The sequence below is a fragment of the Delphinapterus leucas genome, chromosome 4, assembly GCF_059928025.1.
Source record: "Delphinapterus leucas isolate spDelLeu-1000000601 "Yukka" chromosome 4, BTC_Dleu_Yukka2, whole genome shotgun sequence".
Lineage (NCBI taxonomy): Eukaryota > Metazoa > Chordata > Mammalia > Artiodactyla > Monodontidae > Delphinapterus > Delphinapterus leucas.
Genome location: NC_143132.1, coordinates 132,169,412 through 132,192,878, shown reverse-complemented (window position 1 = coordinate 132,192,878; position 23,467 = coordinate 132,169,412). Strand labels below are relative to the sequence as shown.

The following is a 23,467-nucleotide window of genomic DNA, read 5'->3' as shown; positions in this document are numbered from 1 at the left end:
TCCTTGGATTTATCCTGTATGGGAGTCCGTGTGCTTCCTGGACTTGATTAACTGTTTCCTTTCCCATATTAGGGAAGTTTTCAACTACAATCTTTTCAGATATTTTCTCAATCCCTTTCTTTTTCTCTTCTTCTTCTGGGACCCCTATAATTCGAATGTTGGTGCATTTAATGTTGTCCCAGAGGTCTCTGAGACTATCCTCAATTCTTTTCATTCTGTTTTCTTTATTCTGCTCTGCAGTAGTTATTTCCACTATTTTATCTTCCAGGTCACTTATCCATTCTTCTGCCTCAGTTATTCTGCTATTGATCCCTTCTAGAGAATTTTAAATTTCATTTATTGTGTTCATCTCTGTTTGTTTGCTCTTTAGTTCTTCTAGGTCCTTGTTAAAACTTTCTTGTATTTTCTCCATTCTATTTCCAAGATTTTAGATCATCTTTACTATCATTATTCTGAATTCTTTTTCAGGTAGACTGCCTATTTCCTCTCCATTTGTTAGGTCTGGTGGGTTTTTCCCTTGCTTCGACATGTGCTGTGTGTTTTTCTGTCTTCTCATTTTGCTTACTGTGTTTGGGGTCTCCTTTTCGCAGGCTGCAGGTTTGTAGTTTCTGTTGTTTTTGGTGTCTGTCCCCAGTGGCTTAGGTTGGTTCAGTGGCTTATGTAGGCTTCCTGGTGGAGGGGACTAATGCCTGTGTTCTGGTGGATGAGGCTGGATCCTGTCTTTCTGGTGGGCAGGTCCACGTCTGGTGGTGTGTTTTGGGGTGTCTGTGGCCTTATTTTGATTTTAGGCAGCCTGTCTGCTAATGGGTGGGGTTGTGTTCCTGTCTTGGTAGTTGTTTGGCATAGGGTGTCCTGCACTCCAGCTTGCTGGTCATTGAGTGGAGCTGGGTCTTGGCGTTGAGACGGAGATGTCTGGGAGATGTTCACTGTTTGATATTACGTGGAGCTGGGAGGTCTCTTGTGGACCAGTGTCCTGCACTTGGCTGTCCCACCTCAGTGGCACAGCCCTGACGCCTGGCTGGAGCACTAAGAACCTGTCCTCCGCACGGCTCAGAATAAAAGGGAGAAAAAAAAGAAAGAAGATTAAATAAATAAAGTAAAATAAAGTTATTAAAATAAAATATAATTATTAAGAAAAAAGTTTTTTTAAGTAATTAAAAAAAATGGACAGATGGAACCCTAGGACAAATGGTAAAAGCAAAGCTATACAGACAATATCGCACATGAAGCATACACATACACACTCACAAAGAGAAAAAGGGAGAAAAAAATATATATCATTGCTCCCAAAGTCCACCTCCTCAATTTGGGATGATTCGTTGTCTCTTCAGGTATTCCACAGATGTAGGGTACATCAAGTTGATTGCGGAGATTTAATCCACTGCTCCTGAGGCTGCTGGGAGAGATTTCCCTTTCTCTTCTTTGTTCGCACAGCTCCCGGGGTTCAGCTTTGGATTTGGACCCACCTCTGCGTGTAGGTCGCCTGAGGGCGTCTGTTTTTCGCTCAGACAGGACGGGGTTAAAGGAGCCGCTGATTCGGGGGCTCTGGCTCACTCAGGCCGGGGGGAGGGGGGAGGGAGGGGTACGGATGCGGGGCAAGGCTGGGAGGCAGAGGCCGGCGGGACGTTGCACCAGCCTGAGGCGCGCCGTGCATTCTCCCGGGGAAGTTGTCCCTGGATCCCGGGACCCTGGCAGTGGCGGGCTGCACAGGCTCCCCGGAAGGGGTGTGTGGATAGTGACCTGTGCTTGCACACAGGCTTATTGGTGGTGGCAGCAGCAGCCTTAGTGTCTCATGCCCGTCCCTGGGGTCCACACTGATAGCCGCGGCTTGCGCCTGTCTCTGGAGCTCCTTTAAGCGGAACTCTTAATCCCCTCTCCTCGCGCACCAGGCAACAAAGAGGCAAGAAAAAGTCTCTTGCCTCTTCAGCAGCTCCAGACTTTTTCTTGGACTCCCTCCTGGCTAGCGGTGGCGCACTGGCCCCTTCAGGCTGTGTTCACGTAGCCAACCCCAGTCTTCTGTCTGGGATCCGACCGAAACCCGAACTTCAGCTCCCAGCCCCCGCCTGTCCTGGCGGGTGAGCAGGCAAGCCTCTCGGGCTGGTGAGGGCTGGTCGGCACCGATCCTCTGTTGCTGTGTTCTCCTCTGTGGCTCCGAATCTACCCCACCTCTGCCCCCCGCAGTCTCCGCCCACAAAGGGGCTTCCTAGTGTGTGGAAACCTTTCCTCCTTCACAGCTCCCTCCCACTGGTGCAGGTCCCGTCCCTATTCTTTGTCTGTTTTTTTTTTTTTTCCTTTACCCTACCCAGGTACGTGGGGAGTTTCTTGCCTTTTGGGAGGTCTGAGGTCTTCTCCCAGCATTCAGTAGGTGTTCTGTAGGAGTTGTTCAACATGTAGATGTATTTCTTATGTATTTGTGGGGAGGAAGGTGATCTCCACGTCTTACTCTTCTGCCATCTTAAAGCTCCTCTCATTTTTAAAAATATGGGTAGGCAGAGAATTTTCCAACTTAATATTTAAATTCTGCTTCCCTCTTGATTAACAATTCCATCTTTATTTCTCTACTTGTGTTTTAGTATAAGCATTCAAGAGAATCTAAACTTCACCTTCTGCACTTTGTTTAGAAATAGCTTAAAGCAAATAGTCCAATTTCATCCTCAAAAGTTTTACCTTTCACTGAACACTAAGACAGGAACAATTTGTCTTCTTGGTCATTCTTACTAGAGAGTTATCAATTTTCTTGATCTTTTCAAAGAACATCCTTTTGGGGACTTCCCTGGTGGTCCAGTGGCTGAGGCTCCATGCTCCCAATGCAGGGGGGCCTGGGTTCAATCCCTGGTCAGGATACTAGATCCCACATGCTGCAACTAAGAGTTTACATGGTGCAGCTGAAGTTTCTGTATGTCACAACTAAAAGATCTGGCATGCTGCAACTAAGCCCCGCACAGCCCAATAAGTAAATAAATATTAAATATATGTATATTTAGGGAAAAAAATCCTTTTGGTTTCAGTAATTTTTCTTTTATGTTCTTTTTCAATCTCATTGATTTCTGATCTTTATTAAGTCCTTCTGTTTCCTTTGGGTTTAATGTGCTCTTCCTTTTCTAGTTTCTTAAGGTGGATGCTTACATTATTGATTTGAGATCTTTTTTCTTTTCTAACATTTTGTTAGTAGTATTTTAATGCTACAGATTTCCTTCTAAGCAGTGCTTTAGCTTCATCCAGCAAATTTTCATATGTTGTGTTTTCATTCAGTTCAAAATATTTTCAAATTTCCCTTGAGAAGACTCTTTGGCACATGAATTATTTAGAAGTGTGTTACTTAATTTCCAAATATTTAGAGATTTTCCAGTTTTTTTTCTGTTATTGGCATCTAGTTTAATTCTTCATGGTCAGAGAACATATGCTGTGTAATTTCAGTTCTTTTACATTTATTAAGGTTGGTTTTATGGTCCAGAATATGGTCTATCTTGGTGAATATTCTGTGTGTACTAGCAAAGATGTGTACATTTGTTACTGTTGTTGAGTATAATGTTCAGTTAGATTCAGTTGGCTGATGTTTAGATCTTCTGTATCTTTCCTGCTTTTCTGTCTACTTGTTCTATGTATTACTGAGAGTGGTTACAGTTCAGAATAATTGTGGATTTCTTTACTTCTTTCAGTTCTAGTAGTTTTTGCTTCATGTATTTTGGAACTTTAATTGTTAATTATATACATATTTAGGATTGTTGGGTTGTCTTGATGAATTTACCTTTTTCTCATTAACTCAGGTCTTTATACCTGATAATTTTCCTTGTTCTGAAATATACTTTCTCAGATACTAATATAGCCACTCCAACTTTCTTTTGACCACTGTGTGCATGATCCTTTTACTTTTAATCTATATAGCATTATATTTAAAAGGGTTTTTTTTTTTTTCCCCGGTACGCGGGCCTCTCACTGTTGTGGCCTCTCCCGTTGTGGAGCACAGGCTCCGGACGCGCAGGCTCAGTGGCCATGGCTCACGGGCCCAGCCGCTCCGCGGCATGTGGGATCTTCCCGGACTGGGGCGTGAACCCGTGTCCCCTGCATTGGCAGGCGGACTCCTGACCACTGTGCCACCAGGGAAGCCCTTAAAATGGGTTTTTGATAACAGTTGGGTCTTATTTGTTAATTTAATCTGATAGTCTTATCTTTTAAAAAATTATTTATTCGTTTATTTTAGGCTGTGTTGGGTCTTCACTGCACGTGCGCTTTCTCTAGTGGTGAGCAGAGGCTACTTTTTGTTGCTGTGCGTTGGGTTCTCATTGTGGTGGCTTCTCTTGTTGCGGAGCATGGGCTCTAGGCGCGGGCTTCAGTAGTCGGCATGCGGGCTCAGTAGTTGTGGCTTGTGGGCTCTAGAGCGCAGGCTCAGTAGTTGCGGTGCACAGGCTTAGTTGCTCCACGCCATGTGGGAACTTCTCAGACCAGGGCCCAAACCCGTGTCCCCTGCACTGGCAGGTGGATTCTTAACCGTTGCACTGCCAGGGAAGTCCCTTGATAGTATAGCTTTTAATTAGTATGTTTAGGTCATTTATTTTGTGTAATTATTGATATGTTTGAGTTTTATTATTTACTCTTTGTTTTTTGTTGTTTTTTTTTTTGCGGTACGCGGGCCTCTCACTGTTGTGGCCTCTCCTGTTGCGGAGCACAGGCTCCGCGGCCGTGGCTCACAGGCCTAGCTGCTCTGTGGCATCTTCCTGGACTGGGGCACGAACCTGTGTCCCCTGCATCGGCAGGCGGACTCTCAACCACTGCGCAACCAGAGAAGCCCACTCGTTGTTTCTTTTGGGTTTTGTTCCTGTTTTCCCTTTTCCTTCTTTTCAATTGAGTGTGTTTTTAGTATCCATTTTAATGTATATATTGGTTTTCATGGCTGTTATCTCTTTGTCCTTCTTTTTAGTAATTGCTCTAAAGATTATAATATACTATATACTATATATACTTAATTTTCCTAGTATATCTAGAGTTTATATTTTACCACCTCAAATAGAACATAAAGCCTAACAACTGTATATAGGTCCCATTGCCCTCCCCACTTATATGATAATTGTCATATGAATTATACATATGGGTTGAAAGCCCCCCATGAAAATATTATAATATTCCGTTTCAAGAGCTATGTTTTAAAGAACTTAAGAGATGAAAATTAATCTTATACTTACCTAGATATTTCCCATTTTTGTTGCTCCTCCTTCATTCCTGAAGTTTCAAGTTTCCCTCTGATACCATTTTTCGTTTAGCTTTAAAGCTTCCTTTACATTTCTATTAGAGCCAGCCTGTTGGCAGCAAAGTGACTTAGTTTTGATTCATCTGAGAATATCTTTATTTCATTTCATTCCTGAAGGATATTTTCACTGAATATAGAATTCTGGGTTGTCGGTTGTTTTCTTCCAACATTTTAAAGATATGGTTCATGGTTTCTGATGAAAAGTCCTGTAGTTCAGATTGCCCCCTATATCAGGATTTTTCAACCTTAGCACTTTCGACTGGATAATTTTTTGTTGTGGAGGCCTATCCTATTCATTATAGGATGTTTAGCAGTATCCCCATTAGCACCTCCCTCCTCCCCAGCAGTGACAATAAAAAATGACTCCAGACATTGTCACATATACCCGTGGATGTGAAATAACCCCCAGTTGAGAACCACTGGCCTGTATGTAATATGTTGTTTTTCTCTGGCTGCTTTCAAGATTTTTCTTTTACTTATGGTTTTTAGCAGTTAGATTATGATGTGCTTGGACATGATTTGAATTTATCCTATTTGGGGTTTGCTTAGTTTCTTGAATCTGTAAATTTATGCCTTTTGCAAACTTTCGGAAAGTTTCAACCACTGTTTCTTCTAAGCATTTTTTTGTACCGGTATCTTTTCTTTAGGGATTCCGAAGACATGAATAGTAGCTCTTTTGATATTGTCCCACTGGTCCCTGAAGCCCTGTTCTTTCTTTTTCAAAAATATTTTCCCCTCTCTGTTCTTCAGGTTGGATAATTTTTATTGATCTGTCTTCAGGTTTACACAGTGTTTCCTCTGTTGTAGTTTGTTGAATGGCACACTTTAAAAAGATATGTCCATTTCCTAATCCCTGCAATTTGTGAACATTACCTTATGTGACAAAAGGTGTGATTAATTAATTTGAGGATTTTGAGAGGAGGATAAATTCTTAGATTATCTGGTAAGCTCTAATTCCAATGCCAAGTATCCTTATAAGAGTGAGGCAGAGGGAGATTTGCTAGACAGAAGAGGGGGAGGCAGTGTAAACACAGGGGCAGAGTTAGAGTGATGCAGTCACAAGGAATGCTGACAGCTACCAAAAGCTGGAAGGGGTAAAGTACAGGTTGTTCCCTAGAGCCTTCAGAGGTAGTACAGCCCTGTCAACACCTTGATTTCAGACTTCTTGATTGTATCCTTGATTGAGACCTTCAGATCTCTGACAGAATAAATTTCTGTTATTTTAAACCACCCAGTTTGTGGTAATTTGTTATAGCAGCCATAGAAAATTAATACATCTGCCGTCTTGATTCTGCTATTCAGCCTCTCCAGTGAAGTTTTTATTTCAAATATTACGATTTTCAGCTCTAAAATTTCCATTTGGTCCTATTTAATAGCTTCTTCTCAGATGAGATTTATCTTTCCGTTTGTTTGAGTGTTCACCTTTACCTCATGGAGCATGGTTATATTAGCCACTTTAAGATTTTTGATAATTCCAATATCTGGGTTATTTTTGGTTCACATCTATCTGTTGGTTGTTTTTTCTTCCAATTCTTGCCCAAATTTTCCTACTTCTTGATATGTTGGGTAAGTTTGAGTTATATACTGGACATTTCTAGTATTAAGTTATGAGAATTGGGATCCTGTTAAAATCCTTCGGAGAATTTGCTGTTGTTTTAGTAGGCATCAATCTGATTAGATTCAAACCAGTTTTTACTTGGTTTTATGGGCAGTAGTTCCAATATCAGTTTCATTTTCTAAACCTTTGCTGTACTATTTGAGTCTGTTTGCTATGTGCACCAGTCAGGGATGGTCTGGGCTTGGGCGGTGTTTATTTTGTATTTCCGTTCTCAGTGCCTTTGTCATGCTTCTTTGGAAATTCCATGCATGTCCAACTTGGGGGAGGGGAGTTTAGTACTTAAGTTGGTTCATAACTAGAATTAGAGATATAAAAGATTCACAAGCTCGATACTAATTGAAGTGGTAAGGATAGATTTTATTCAATAAATACTACGACAGGGAAGAGAGTCCAGCATGAACTGAATTCAACTTTGCCAAAACAAAAGGCAGCAGACTTTTAAGAAATTGGAATGTGCTAAGGGAAAGGCACAGAGCGGTGTTGAAGGGGATTGATCCATATAGCTAGGGCAGCAGGGTTTGTAATTGGTACTTATCCAGAGGAGAAATAAACTTCTCTTTGTAACAGAGGCAGTGGTGCAAGTTAGAGCAAGGCACCCACCAAAGTTGGGCCCTTATCTTCCTACAGGGTCTGGGAACAAGAGTGAGAGTTATCTCCTTGAATGTTTGCATTTTAAACAGATGGCTCTTGGGTCCTTGAGAAGACAGTTTTAGGTGGTAGACAATTTATATCTCAAGGGAGCAGAGGAAGTATTTATAATTGCAAGCTTTCTAAAGTAACTGCTCTAAGAGGGAGTTCAGGGGCCTGTCTATCACCAAGATTTAGCTGGAACAAACAGTAAATTCTGGCAGCATTGAGCTTTCTCAGGCAGGAACTTAAGGGGGCTGGAGGGGTCATCTTAGGGATAGAGCCTTAAGCTATTAGAAACTATCCTAGTGTTTGTTCAAGTCTGTTAGTGTGAGTAATCATTTATGACAAGTCATTTATGCTGAGAGTCTGCAGTTTTTTGTTGTTGTTTGTTTGTTTTTGCGGTACGCGGGCCTCTCACTGTTGTGGCCTGTGGCCTCTCCCGTTGCGGAGCACAGACTCCGGACGCACAGGCTCAGGGGCCATGGCTCACGGGCCCAGCTGCTCTGCGGCATGTGGGATCTTCCTGGACCGGGGCACGAACCTGTGTCCCCTTCATCGGCAGGCGGACTCTCAACCACTGCACCACCAGGGAAGCCCCGAGTCTGCAGTTTTTATAGGTCAGGATTGAGGCCTAGTTAAGAAGACTTGGCTCAGAGGAACCTGGCTAGAGTTTGGTCAAAGAGAGAGTCTTTGTCATAGATTACGTTCTTCTGCTCTTCTTTCATGGGAGTTTTCCAATATTCTCCAGCTCCCAGTGACCCCTTGCTTCCTTTGGCCAGAAAAATTGGGTTTTCTTATTAGAGTTTCAGTCTCGCATGTTGTTGCTCAGTTCTGGGCCTGACTGTGCCTGACTGTGCCCGAGTTCAGGGTGAAGAGGCTATAGAGAAAGCATAGGTGTCCTCTTGGGGTCTTTTTTTAAAATTATTTAAAAAAATTTTTTGGCTGCACCGCGGAGCATGTGGGATCCTAGTTCCCCATCCAGGGATCAAACCCGTGTCCCCTGCATTGGAAGCATGGAGTCTTAACCCTTGGACCATCAGGGAAGTCCCCTCTTGGGGTCTTAACGTATATGCTGTCTCCATCATTGTGTCAGCAGTGCAGATCTGCACTGAGGCTGGCCTTGGGACCGGGCTGGGAGAGGGGGAAAAGAAGGAAAAAACCTCAGGGACTTAACCCACCCACTCTGGCTTTCAAGAGGCTTTTCCCCCTGTTTTTTGGCCAAATGAACTTCTCTTCCAAATGAGGTTCTTCCTTACTGCACCTTCCGCACAATTTCCCATTCTTCTTGGCTTTGGGTCATAGCTAGGAAATAAAGTGTGTGTGTGGTAGGGTGACCAAAAGGAAATTTATTGTTTGGTCAAATTTCAAAGGAAATTTGTGTATTCAACAGGGTATTTATGTATTCGTCTGTTTTCAAGCTGATTTCCCTCTCCAATCTACCTATTGTATACTTTTCAGGGTCCTTAGGTAGCTGATGCTTTGCATTTTTTTCCTGGAGATTTTAGTTGTAATCAGTTGGAGAGAAAGTTTGCAGCAGGCTTACACTCATCATTCCTGGAATTTAAAATACTTAGGCCAGGATTTCCCTGGTGGTGCAGTGGTTAAGAATCCACCTGCCAATGCAGGGGACACGGGTTTGAGCCTTGGTCTGGGAAGGTCCCACATGCCATGGAGCAACTTAGCCTGTGCGCCACAATTACTGAGCCTGCGCTCTAGAGCCCACGAGCCACAACTGCTGAGCCCGCGTGCCACAACTACTGAAGCCTGCTTGCCTAGAGCCTGTGCTCTGCAACGAGAGGCCACTGCAATGAGGAGCCCGTGCACTGCAACTAGAGAAAGCCTGCATGCAACAACGAAGACCCAACGTAGCCAGAAATAAATAAGTAAATAAATAAATTTATAAAAAATAAAAACAAAAGGTAAGTGGATAAACAAAAAAAATAAAATACTTAGGCCAGTGAGTTTTAATATTTAAAACAGTATGGAAAAGTTCATTGATAAAGTTTTAGATTCCACATTAGAAACTAGTATTTAAGAAACTCTACTGCATGTCAAGTTTTGGTGTAGTACCAAAAAAGAATCCACAGTTATCTGAAAAGACTCTTAAAATACTCTTCCCCTTTTCCAACCATACATTTGTGTGAGACCAGGTTTTCTTTTCAGCCAAAATGATGTTGTAATACATTAAATGCTGAAACAGATACGCGAATCCACCTGTCTTCTATTAAGTCAGACATTAAAAAGATTTGCAAAAATGTAAAGTAATTCTATTCTTTTCATTAATGTTTTGTTTTAGAAAATATAATTTTCATAAAAATATGTTAAAATGTATTGGATTAAATGTGATTATATTTAATTGAATTGAAAATATCCTAACATTTTCTCACTTTTAATTCCTAATATGGTAAATATTGATAGATAGACCCAACCTAAACAAAAAAGCTCTTCAGTTTTTAAGTATGTAAAGGGGTTTTGAAACCAAATAGTTTGAGAATTGCTGATTTACTAGGTAATTGGTTTCCATGTATTTATAACTTGTGTATTCCTCTTCTGTTCCTTAATAGTCAGCAGTAATCAAAAATACATGAACTCTGGGGGGAGTGAAAAGAACATGCATTTGACTCCCAGTTTCAACCACTTACTTTCCAAGGTTGAAGAGCCATTTAACTTCTTAGTATCTGTATTATACTTGTAAAGTGAGGATAATACTTTAAATGATTGTTGTGAGGGAAATGCTAGGATATACCTGAATTACAGACATTTAGTAAATGTTCCTTGGTATAGAGTTACATATTTTTAGCAACTCTCAGCCTTTGTGACGGTGTAAAAACCTCTCATCTTAGGCCAGTAGGTGTTCTCCAACTTAGTCTGTTGATCCCTTTCCAATAAGAAAGAATGGTGTAATTTATGAAGATCCCAAGAACAGTAAATTTCATGTTGTCTGTCTTTAGTGACATGTTGAAATGATTGAGTTCTTTAATTCCAACTTGGTTCTGTTCTTGTGGTAACCAGATCAGAAAAGGCCAGAAGTATGATCAGCGATTGTGTCTAGGTCCAGTTTGGGAATGAGATTGGAAGTGAATTTGAAAAACAAACTGAGATCAGGAAATAAGCCCAGGAGAAAAAGGCAAGCAGGATGTGAGTACTATAAAGTGGGACTGATGTCAAATCCGAGGTTCATGATGTTCATAGTATCAGAGGAGGGCAGGTAGTCAGTGAGGATCAAAATAGGTAGTTCAGATTTTATAAAGGAAATCCAACACTTGATGTCAGGGAGGAAATGGACACTGGTTGATGAGGCTCCTGGGTTCAGGTGCTAGGTACAAGGACAGAGAGACCAAAGGATAGGAATCCAATTCCTGGAAGAAGAGTGGGGCCAAGATCATCCCAGTGCAAATAGTGTAGTTGCAAACATGGAGCTGAAGCTTTTGTAGGAGAATATGGAATATTAATTGACAACCTTTACAGCCAGGCCTCTGGGCTGAATCAAAGTGCAATGGAGTCACTTCATATTTAATTTCTGTTTTTTGAACTAAACTTTTAGTCTCTAACCAAAAGAGAGCAAGAGAAATGGCTATTACAATAGTGCAAATGTTACTACCCGTAATTCTACTGTGAGCATCTGTTCCAGGGTAAGCATGAGATGGGAAGCATTTACTTTGTTTTCTCAGTTGGCCTCAATTGTTGTCCCTCTTGTAGTGTTAACATGTTATTTTACTTTGTTACTTGTTTTTAAAGATGCACAGTTTTCCCTACTATCTGAACTCTAAGGTTAGCTCTTTTATCTGGTACTTAACTGAGGAAATGGTCATCAAAGGAAAGCTGAATTATAGTGGGGTTTTTTTTGTTTTTTGTTTTCGTTTTAGATTCCAGTTGTTTAAATTCTGTGTAATTCTACTGTAAAGCAGATTTAGTTCTATGACAACTTACTACTCTTACATTTCTTTTTTTCTCTTACATGCCCCATGTGTCCTCACCCATACTTTGTGTTCTGGATGCCAGTTCCTACTAGCTAGCTTTCAGTTGTTTTTCTCTTTTTATAGTACATTTAAAAAAATCAAGTAATACGTACCTATTGAAAAATATTCAAACCACACATATCTATGGAGTAGGGAATGAAAGTCTTACCAGTCTTACCACTCAGTGAGGCTACCACTGTGCAATTTGATGTGTATCCTCCCTGAACTTTTTAATGCATATACAAGCATATGTAGTAGGATGTTTTCAAAATACAATCATAATGAGCATATTGTTTTGAATTTGCATTTTTTGCTTAATATTTCTTGGACATTTTACCATACCAGTATTTATAATTTAGGCACTCTTGGTGTACATTTCACTCCTGATTTTTCACATAAGCAGTGCTGCAGCAAACATTTTTACATAAATGACTTCGGGTACTTGAATCATTTTTGCCCATAGTATGTAGATTGCTGGTTCAAAGAAATGTGCATTTACAATTTTGAGCTGTTCTTCAAAAATTTTCTTCTCAAAAAGTACGATAACCAAATTTAAAAGATAATGACAAAATGGAAAAATTTATACCAAAGACAAAGGGCGTATATTCCTACTATACAGAGAGCTTCTAAAAACTGAAAGAAGCCACACCATAGGAAAATGGTCAAAAGATAGGAACAAGTAGTCCACACAGAAAAACAAATGCAAATGTCCTTTAAATTTTGGGAAAGGTGCTCAATCTCACTGTAATAGAGAAACACAAATAAAAACTGCTCTGAAGTAGCATTTCTTATCTATCTAATTGGCAAAAATCCAAAATATTGACAACATAGTTTCTTGGCAAGGCTGTGAGGAAATAATCACTCTCATATATTGTTGAGAATACAAAAAGATAAAGAGCCAATAGATAGGAAATTTGGCAGTATTCACAAAATTATATAAACCTTAAGCTTCATCTCAGCATTCTTCCATGACTCGAGCCCAGAGGCACAGAAAACAGGAAAACAAAGTGACATGTATATGAGCACTATTGCAGCACTATTTAATACCAGAAGACAGGAAACAACCCACTGTCCATCAGTAAGGTATAGTTGAGGAAAGTGTGATACTTGTATAATGATGAAGTACTATGGTAACATAGGGCAGAAGTGTAGTACAGTATAACAAACAGGGTATTAATATTGATAGTCAAGATACAGAACATTTCCATTACCACAAGAATCCCTCTTGCTGCCCTTTTATAACCACGCATTTCCTTCCCACTCCCACCCTGTCCATAACCCCAGGAAGGCATTAATCTGCTCACCATTTCTATAATTTTATCATTTCAAGAATGTCAGATAAATGGAATTATATAGTGTGTAACCTTTGGGATTGGCTCCCCCCGCCCCCTGATTCAGCATAATTCCCTGGAGATACATCCAAGTTATTGCATGTATCGATAATATTTTTCTTTTTATTGATAAGTAGTGTTCCATGGTATGGGTATACCACAGTTTGTTTAACCATTTGCCTGTTGAAGGACATCTGGGTGGTTTACATTTTTTGACTTCACAAATGAAGTTGCTGTAAACATTCATGTAAAAGTTTTTGCATGAATATAAATCTTCATGTCTCTGGGATAAAAGCCCAAGAATACAACTGCTCACTTGTATGGTGGTTGCATGTTTAGTTTTACAAGAAACTGCCAAACTGTTTTCCAGGGGTCTGTACCATTTAAAATTCTCATCAGCAAAGTACGGGCGATTCAGTTTCGACATATCCTTGTCAATATTTGGTATTGTTACTCTTCTGTTTTAGCCATTGTGATACGTGTGTAGTGATGTCTCAGTGTGGTTTTAATTTGCATTTTCTCAGTAGCTAATGATGATGAGCATCTTTTCATGTGCATGTTTGCCATCTATACATCTTCTTCAGTTAATGTCTCTTTATGTCTTTTGCTTGTTTTCTAATTGGAGTTGTTTTTCTACTGTTGAGTTTTTCCTTTTATGGATCTTACTTTCAGTGTCAAGTTTAAGAACTCTTTGCCTAGCTCTGTAGTCTGAAGGTTTTATTCCGTATATTATTCTAAAAGTTTCAAGTTTTATATTTAAGATTGTCATCCAGTTTGAGTTAGTGTTTGCATAAGGTGTGAGTTTAGGTTAATGTATATTTTTTTTGTTTGCCAATTTTGGTCTCCATTAGCTCTTGCAACATTTGTTGAGAAAGCTGTTTTCCTCCGTTGAATTATTTTTTGCACCTTTGTCAAAATTCAGTTGGGCATATTTGTGTGGCTCTATTTCTGGGTTTTCTGTTCTGTTCCATTGATATATGTGTGTATCCCTTTGCAAATACAGTAAGTCTTGGCTTACTGTAGCTACATAGTAAGTATTTCCCCACTTTATTCTAACTTTTAAAAATTGTTTTTGCTATTCTAGTTATTTTGCCTTTCCATAAAAATTATAGAATAATAATTCTATATATATAAAAGTTTTTGCTGGGATTTTAATAAGAATTACATCACCTGTATATCAGTTTGGAAAAAATTGACACCTTTACTGTGTTGAATCTTCCATTCCATAAACACTATTATTTAGATCTTCTTTGATTTCTTTCATCTGCATTTGTAGTTTTCAACATATAGTCCTCTTGATGTTTTGTTAGATTAGCACTTCTTTCATTTTTTTCCTTTTATTATAAATGGTATTACTTTTAATTTTGGTGTCCATGTGTTCATTTCTAGTATATAGAAATACAGTTGCTCTTTGCAGGTTGATCTTGTGTCACAAATTTGGATAGATTTTATTTTCATTTTCACTTCAGTGTAAATGAACTTTCCTTGAGACTTATTTGACCCATGGATTATCTAGAAGTATGTTCCAAATATTTGGAGGTTTTTCTGTTATCTTTCTATTGTTGATTTCTAGTTTGATCCTGTTGTAGTCAGAGAATACACTTTATAATTTCAGTTATTTTAAATTTGTTGAGGTTTATTTTATGGCCCAGGATATGGTCTATCTTGTTATTTGTTCAGGGGCACTTGAAAAGCATGTATATTTTGCTGTCGCTCATTGGAATATTATATAAATGTTGGTTAGATCCTGTTGGTTGAATGTGTTATTGATTTTTTTTTTTCTTTTTTTTTTTTTGCGGTACGCGGGCCTCTCACTGTTGTGGCCTCTCCCGTTGCGGAACACAGGCTCCGGACGCGCAGGCTCAGCGGCCATGGCTCACGGGCCCAGCCGCTCCGCGGCATGTGGGATCTTCCCGGACCAGGGCACGAACCCGTGTCCCCTGCATCGGCAGGCGGACTCTCAACCACTATGCCACCAGGGAAGCCCTTGATTTCTTTTACATCTTTGCCGATTGTCTGGCTGATGGGTAATAAAAGCCCTGGCACCTTAGTTGGTCTTTACTTACACCACCAGGCACAGATGTTGCGGTGCCCCATTATAGCCTCTCAAGGGTAGAAAATCTAGGTTTCCTTCTTGGTCTTTGCTGGCATGGGTGGGGCCCGTTTTTTCTGCAGTGTTTGACTGGAGTAGAGTTTTTATCGTCTAAAAAGTTTTCTGTATTGCTAAGCTGTCCCTTTTTTGATCCATTGTCTGGAGAGCACTGGGTTTTGTTGTTTTTGTTGTTTTTTCTCTGCCTGTTGGTGTGTTTAGCTTGCCAATCTTCAAGTCTAGGATATACCAGGCAAAAAGAAAACCTAGGGGATTCACCACTGTGTTGTTACTTGGGTCCTGAGTTTCCCAGCTGATTTTCCTTCTCTTTACCTTTCAGAGTTTTCTTTTGTTTGATTCATATGTAATATCCAGGGTTTTTAGTTCTACTTAGCTGGAGAAATAGAGAAAAGTACAACTACTCTGTCTTCCTGGAAGTCAAGGTCGTCTGTCTAATTTACTTTTGTATATAGTGTGAGGTAGGGCACTGTTTTTTCCCAAATAGATAGTTAGTAGTCCTAGTATCAGTTATTGAATAACTCATTCTTCTCCAGTGATTTGAAATGTCACCCCTGCTAGATATGAAATTCTCATATTTTTGCATATTTAAAGACACATAGTAGAAGTTCGCTGACTTGCCTAATTAACTGACTAAACCCCTTTATTTCCATTATGAAACATATAACCTGATACCCTTGACATATTTCTACTCTCACCAATTGAGTTGAATCTGCTTACCAAGAATTAGAGGTGTTGTATCTTTCAGGTGTGCTTCTTACTATAATCTTGTATATTATATAAATTAACAAAAATAGTGCTGAAAGAAAATTGCTTTTGTGAAAACGAAGTTGATTGCTTTGGAAAGACTTACAAAGAAGTCACTTAAAAAAATTACTTGCTTGTGAATTAGGCCTGGGTGAGACCACTGTAAATGTTTAGGGGGAAAATATATACAAAAATTCATTTTGTGTTAAGTGGTCTGAAGTACTCCATCTGTTTCAAAAAGACCTAAATTAGAAGAACTCATAGCTAGTATATTAGAGAAGAGGGCTTCTAAAGCCGCCTGTATGTAGGTGTATCTGTTTCTGGACCTTAATCTATATTCTACTGGTCTATTTGATATTCTATACCAATATCATATTCTTTTAAATTGCCTTAATATTTTAGTGCATTTTGATATCTGATAGGGTATGTTTGCCTATAGTGGGAATTTCAGCTGAAAAGAACAAAACCCAACTAAAACTGTCTTAACGTAATAAAGAAACACATTAGTTCAAGGAACTGGAGGTTTAGGGGGCAGTTTTTAGTACTTATTTTAGCAGCTCTGGCTCTATTTCCCAGAAGCCCTCCTTTCATTTGTTTGTCAGCTTCATTCTCCAGCTGGTGACAAGATGGCTGCAGGCCTCACATCTGTCCATGACAAAATACAAAGACAGTCTTTTACTACGTTTCTCAAGAGCCAGTCATTACCCTGAAATTGCTAGCATAGTTTTCCTTGCATCCCATTGGCCTTAAGTGGGTTAATATGGACAAAACTAGCAAGGAAGAGATTGTCATGATTGGCTTAGATGAGTTCTCAGTCCTGCATGTACATTAGAATCACTTGGATGGCTTTTAAAAATAGTAATGCCTGAGTGACAATCCACACTGATTAGAATCTCTGAAGTAGGGGCCCCAAGCTCCTGTATTTTTTAAAAAGCTCCATAGGTGATTCTAAATGGAGGGAAAGCTTTCATTAACCCAAATACACCTTTGAAGCTAGAGTCATTCCCCCAAGCTGCATGGCTAAAATAATAATAATGAGGTGGCAACTATAAGGATGATTGGGATATTGTTAGGAAAAGAGAAAATGAATGCTGGATATACAACCTACCAACTATTATACCAACTCTTATTGTTGTTTTTTTTTTTAACCAACTCTTATCATTATACTCTTTTTTTAAGATTAATTTTGTAGATTAATAAGGGGGTGGGAAGACAGGTTCCCACAGGAAGGAATCACAGTTGGTGCCCAAGTATCCCTGACAAAATCTCTCTGCTTTTCAGTGTCTCAAAAAGTCTATCACTTGTGATTTTTTACATCATGCACCAGTTATTATTTAGACTTGGTTGTACCGTTTCTTTTTTTTTTTTTTTTTTTTCAATTTGGCTGCGCCTGGTCTTAGTTGAATGTAGCACGCAGGTTTTTTGTTGCGGCATGCATGATCTTTAGTTGTGGCATGTGAACTTTTAGTTGAGGCATGTGGAATCTAGTTCCCTGACCAGGCATGGAACCTGGGCCCCCTGCATTGGGAGTGCAGAGTCTTAGCCACTGGACCACCAGGGAAGTCCTGGTTGTAAGTTTTTATTTGCAAGTAATTTCAAACAGAAAAATTGCAAGAATACAAATTAATTTTTCTGGTTTCTCCCTGTTCGTCATTTCTTGAATACCACATCGTCCTCTTTTTTTTTTAACATTATTAATTTTGCTGCTGTATATACTTGAGTCATTATTTTAGAAGACTGTATGGTAGGTTTTGAGACCTTGCAATAACCCCCCAAAAGTATCTACCTTGTAGATATAAAAGTATCTACACTTGAATGCGAGGGCTTGTTGAATTCTAGATTAAAATGCATTTCCCTGAGTACACTGAAGAACTTGCTTCATCATTGAGAAAACAGAATCAGTATTTTGGATAGTCAATATCCAAAATCAGAAGCTGATTTTTTTTGCTTGCTAAACCGGGATGGCTCTTTATGTAAAACAGTCTCTCTGAAGAAAGCAGAGAGCTATTCTAGGTTCAGAAGTGACTTAGGTTTGTAACATTTCCTTTCTTTGTTCTAAAAGAGTTTGCATAAGTTGGATTTATTTGTTCTTTGAATTTTAATAGAACTTGCCTGTGAAACCATCTGGACCTGGTGTTTTCATTATGGGAAGATTTCTTAATGACTAATTCAATTTTATTACTTTTGTTATTTTAATTTTTCTATAAATTTGTACATTTTACTTTTTCTCAGATTTATTGATGAAGTTTTTAATATTGCCATGTCTTTTGAATGTCTGTAGCATCTATTAATGTGACTCCCTTTTTATTCCTGGTAATTTGGTGTGCTTTTTTTCATTTTTAAAAAAATTTATTGAAGTATAGTTGATTTACAATGTGTTAATTTCTACTGTACAGCAAAGTAATTCAGTTACACATATATATATATGTTCTTTTTCATATTCTTGTCCATTATGGTTTATCACAGGATATTGAATACAGTTCCCTGTGCTATACAGTAAGACCTTGTTTATCCATGCTATATATAATAGTTTGCATCTGCTAATCCCAAACTCCAGTCCATCCCTCCCACACCCCCTGCCCTTGGCAACCAAAAGTCTGTTCTCTGTGTCTGTGAGTTTGTTTTGTAGATAAGTTCATTTGTGTCATATATATTGTATTTGTCTTTCTCTTTCTGACTTACTTCACTTACTATGATAATCTCTAGGTCCATCCATGTTGCTGCAAATGGCATTATTTCATTTTTTTATGGCTGAGTAGTACTCCATTGTATATATATACCACATCTTCTTTATCCATTCCTCTGTTGATGGACATTTAGATTGTTCCATGTCTTGGCAATTGTAAATAGTGCTTCAATGAAGAGTGGGGGTACATGTATCTTTTCAAGTTATAGTTTTGTCTGGATATATGCCCAGGAGTGGAATTGCAGGATCATATGGCAACTCTATTTTTAGTTTTTTGAGGGACCTCCATACTGGTTTTCATAGTGCCTGCACCAGTTTACATCCCCACCAACAGTATAAGAGGGTTTCCTTTTCCCCACATTCTTTCCAGCATTTGTTATTTGTAGACTTTTTAATGATTGCCATTCTGACCAGTGTGAGGTGGTACCTCATTGTAGCTTTGATTTGCATATCTTTAATAGTTAGCAGTGTTGAGCATTTTTTCATGTGCCTGTTGGCCATCTATATGTCTTCTTCGGAGAAATGTCTATTTAGGTCTTCTGCCCATTTTTTGATTGGGTTGTTTGTTTTTTTGTTACTGAGTTGTTTGAGCTGGTTGTATATTTTGGAAATTAAGCCCTTGTTGGTCACATCATTTGCAAATATTTTCTCCCAGTCCATAGTTTGTCTTTTCGTTTTGTTTGTGGTTTCCTTTGCTGTACAAAAGCTTTTAAGTTTGTTTAGGTCCTATTTGTTTTTATTTGCTTTTATTTCTGTTGCCTTGGTACGATTTATGTCAGAGAATGTCTTGCGTATATTCTCTTCTCAGAGTTTTATGGTGTGTCTTGTATTTAAGTCTTTAAGCCATTTTAAGTTTATTTTTGTGTATGGTGTGAGGGTGTGTTCTAACTTCATTGATTTACATGTGGCTGTCCAGCTTTTCCAACACCACTTGCTGAAGAGACAGTCTTTTCTCCATTGTATTTTCTTGCCTCTTTTGTTGAAGATTAATTGACCATAGGTATGTGGGTTTATTTATGGGCTCTCTTTTCCTTTTTTCATTGATTAGTCTTGCCAGACTCTGTCCATTTTTTAGTCGTGACAAAGAACTACCTTTTGTTTTGCTGAGCCTTTCTTCTATATCTTTGTTTTCTGTTTCATTAAATTCTGCTTTTATTTGTATTATTTCCTTTTATCTACTTTTCTTTATGTTCTTCTTTTCTAACTGAAGACAGATGATCAGTTCATTAATTTATTTTTAACTTTTATTTTTCTGATGTAACTATTTACAACTACAAATCTCCTTTTTATATACTCCTTTTGCTGCATCCCACAAAGTTAGCTATATAGTCTTTAATTTTACTTTTAAGTATTTTCCAAATTCTATTATGATTTCTTCATTGACTCATGAGTTTTTAGAAGTTTCTAAATATTAATATATAAGGTTTTTGAAAAGCTGTCTTTTTATTATAATTGTCAGAATATGGTTGTAGGGTGCCAAGTACATGAAAAATGTAGAGACTTTTTTATGGCCTAGCATTTGATTGATTTTTGTATATGTTCTGTTTATATTCTTCTGTTTGGAAGTTATATTTGTATATGTTTATTACATCAGACTTAGCGGTTATGATGTCAGTTCTTCTTTAGCCTTACTAATTTTTTGTCTCCTTAATTTATTACTGAGATAAACATATTAAAAGTTGTCCTCTATGATGATGATTTTGTCAATTTTTCCCTGTGGTTCTATTTTGGGGCTATATTAATAAGTACCAAGTTTAGCTGTTATATATATTGAATAAAACCTTTTATCATGGGCTTCCCTGGTGGCGCAGTGGTTGAGAGTCCGCCTGCTGATGCAGGGGACACAGGTTCGTGCCCTGGTCCTGGAAGATCCCACATGCCACGGAGTGGCTAGGCCCGTGAGCCATGGCCGCTGAGCCTGCACTCCGCAACGGGAGAGGCCACAACAGTGAGAGGGCCATGTACAGCAAAAAAAAAAAAAAAAAAACCCTTTTATCATGATGTAGTTAATTTCCTTATCACTAGTAATAGTTTTGCCTTAAGTTATTAATACAGCTACACCAGTTTTGTATTGATTAGCATATGCCTGGTATTTTAATTTTTTTCATATTTTTATTTTCAATCATTCAGCGCTCTTTGGTTCTTAGGTGTGTTTCTTTGGAAAAGCATGTAGACTACTACTAGTTAAGCCTTATGTAAAATATTTTCTGTGTGGTTACAGTGCAGAAGCTGCTGAAAAATGGCAGAAGAAGTGGTGGTAGTAGCCAAATTTGATTATGTGGCCCAACAAGAACAAGAGCTGGACATCAAGAAGAATGAGAGATTGTGGCTTCTGGATGATTCTAAGTCCTGGTGGCGAGTTCGAAATTCCATGAATAAAACGGGTTTTGTGCCTTCTAACTACGTGGAAAGGAAAAACAGTGCTCGGAAAGCATCGATTGTAAAAAACCTAAAGGATACGTTAGGTAAGTTATTTTTGTATTAAAACAAGAATGACAGTACTTTCTATTAAATGAATGCTGGAGCTTGGTTCTTTGTACTGAATTTTGGCAGCAGTGGGCAGAATCAACTAGAACATCCCAGGGCTGGGATTTCAGCTAGGCAAGGTAAATTTGGCTCATAGCAGGGGTATTCAAGTCAGGTGTGTTCAAGGAGACCAGTGAAGGTCAGTTTCTGTAAATCTAGCTGGTGGACCTGGCCAGAGTTCAAGAGTCAAGCCAGAGTGATGCTGACAGTGGAACTTAACTCTGATCTTCTATCAGGGGCTCCTTGAACCATGAGTGCCTGTTGGAATTTAGACAGATTCTACATCTAATTGAGATAGGGATAAAATGAGTGAGATGCAGAATATCCTCCTTGTCATCAAGGCAACATATTTTACAGGATTGCTTCATTGCTTCATTTTACATCTAATGGCTTATATTTTGAACTGTGCTTTTAAAAACAAACTATCATTTTATTCTTATATTTGATAAAAGAGTTTTAAATTGTGCATTACTGTATATTAGCATCTACAAAGCTTATCTCTTTCTTATTTTGTTTCTCTTTTTTCCTCTTCTTTCTTCCCCTAACTGTAAATTTTGTTTGTTTTTACTGGCCTTCCGTTAGGGCCAGGGATAGGGGAACCTACTTCACATTGGGCTTGGCCAAGCTGTGATAGGAAGGAAATACGTGCAAATGAGGCCTAGGCTGTCTCTCTCTCTCTCTTAATTCTCCTTGGCTGACAGGAAGGAATTGGGAGGGACAGAATTTCCCTCAGGTATTCAGGCAAGCATGCTGTTACTTAATAGTTTTTGGTATATATGTAGGAGAAGAAGTAAAATTTCTCCTTGAAAAAAGATAGTTTGAGAGTAATGTGGCATGATTGATGAATATGGAATATTATTGACTAACTGCTTTATATTAGTTTTTATTTCTTATTCAGCATTATTGTTATTCTATTATTCTATTCTAAAGGTCATTTAATAAATGGAGTTACTAATCTGAATTTTCACCATGATACTTAACTGCTTTAACTAGTTAAGGTTTGCCTTTTTTTGAGATTTTAAGGTTTTGCAAATAAGGCCATTATTATTAGTTTTTAACAGTAGTTTTTAAATAGAAGACAATTCACATATGAATGAAAGACAGTTGGAAAGAGATTGTCCTTGAATAGCTGAAGAGACCAAAGTTAGAACCAGGAATACTTGTGATTTTGTAAATACTGGACATTTATTTAAAGCATGTTGATTAGGTGTATTAGGGAAAGTTAAGGTAACTTCTATCAAGAAAGTATGCCTCATAGTGATGAAGGCACAGAAAGGACTAGGGCCACACCTAGATAAACTTTTATGTTCCTTTTAAAAAGGATAGTGGTATCCTGAGAGGTATAGCAGATGTGACAGTAATTAACAAAAGATAGTGAAAAAACTAATATAGAGCAAAGAGGAAAAACACTCCAGTTTTAGATATGACTGCATATGAATTTTAAAAGCCTTATTAGATACAGTTTTTATTATTAATACTCCTGGGAAACCTTCTATATTATTTTCTGATATTATTGAGACAGTTTTAGCAAGACTATATCTATTTAAGTTCTAGGCTATCGCTGTTAATTTTATTAGTATATTACAGTTATTGCTGTCTATTCCAGAGGACTAGTGGTCTATAGTGAGACTGTATAATGATGTAAATCCAGCTTTTGCATCGGACAGCCTTCTTTCCTTTCTCAGAATTTCTGAATCCCTTTTTGGTAGGTAACTTAAATGTCCCATATAACTAATGGATTTTTTTCACAATGATTGATTGTGCTGATGGAGACACTATTTGAAGGTTAAGAAAGAAAAGGAGAAAACAAAGGAAAGAATGAATACATGAATATATTTTCAACTGTTGAAAAAAAAATACACGCTTTAAAGCTTCTTCCAAAATAAATATGAATAGTAAGGTCATATTTGTGGCCATCACTATATACTTGTTTTATAGGTTCTGTTGGAGTTCAGGGGAAAAGTGTTTTGGAAAGAGAGAAGCCTCAGCAAACCTTTCTGTTGCCTGGGTGTGGGCCAAGTCACATGTATTGGGTGTGGGGAGTTTCAATGTTGCAGAACCAGGAAGTTCACCGAGAATTATCCTGAGCTGTGTTAACAAACTGACGAAAGAGAACACGGGATTTTTTTAATGGATTGGTTAAAGGTCTTTAAAGATTTTTTCAGTAAGTTAATCTGTTTATTAAATCTGTAGTTTTCTTGTAGTTTTTGAAATAGAGTTTTCACTTTGTGAATTTAAAGGAAAACTACGGATAGAACATGGTAGGTTTATATAGGCTGGTGCTTTATATTGTTGATGAAACATAAGCTAAGTGATTGGTGATACATCAAATATCAATAGCTTTGACTTGATAAGTAATTAAAAATTTTTAATATCAATGTTTAAATAACAGACAGGAAAAGGATATAAATGATTTGAGTTTGATGCAGTTAGTTCTTTGAACTTAGCATAGACATTTGAAGTGAATTAAATAAATTGTAAACATATTAAAAACAGGAGGAGAAAAAGGCTTTAAGTGAGCAAGTTCCTTCATCCTCAACATTTGAAGTAACATGATATTGTTCTGGTGCTTTTTGCTTAGATTTCAGAGGACCGATGTAGAAGATAATGTTTAATAA

At 38.2% G+C, this 23,467-nt stretch overlaps 1 protein-coding gene across 2 annotated transcripts in view; it reads left to right on the top strand.

Annotated features, from left to right (window-relative positions):
• Nucleotides 1-23,467, top strand: part of NCK1 (NCK adaptor protein 1) — a 92,258-nt gene that overhangs the window by 41,403 nt on the left and 27,388 nt on the right. For both annotated transcript variants that reach the window (XM_022582566.2, XM_022582565.3), the window contains exon 2: nt 20,545-20,788. In XM_022582566.2, coding sequence (XP_022438274.1) covers nt 20,563-20,788 — 226 coding nt within the window. In that variant the 5' untranslated portion in view covers nt 20,545-20,562. The remainder of the gene's footprint in view (nt 1-20,544; nt 20,789-23,467) is intronic.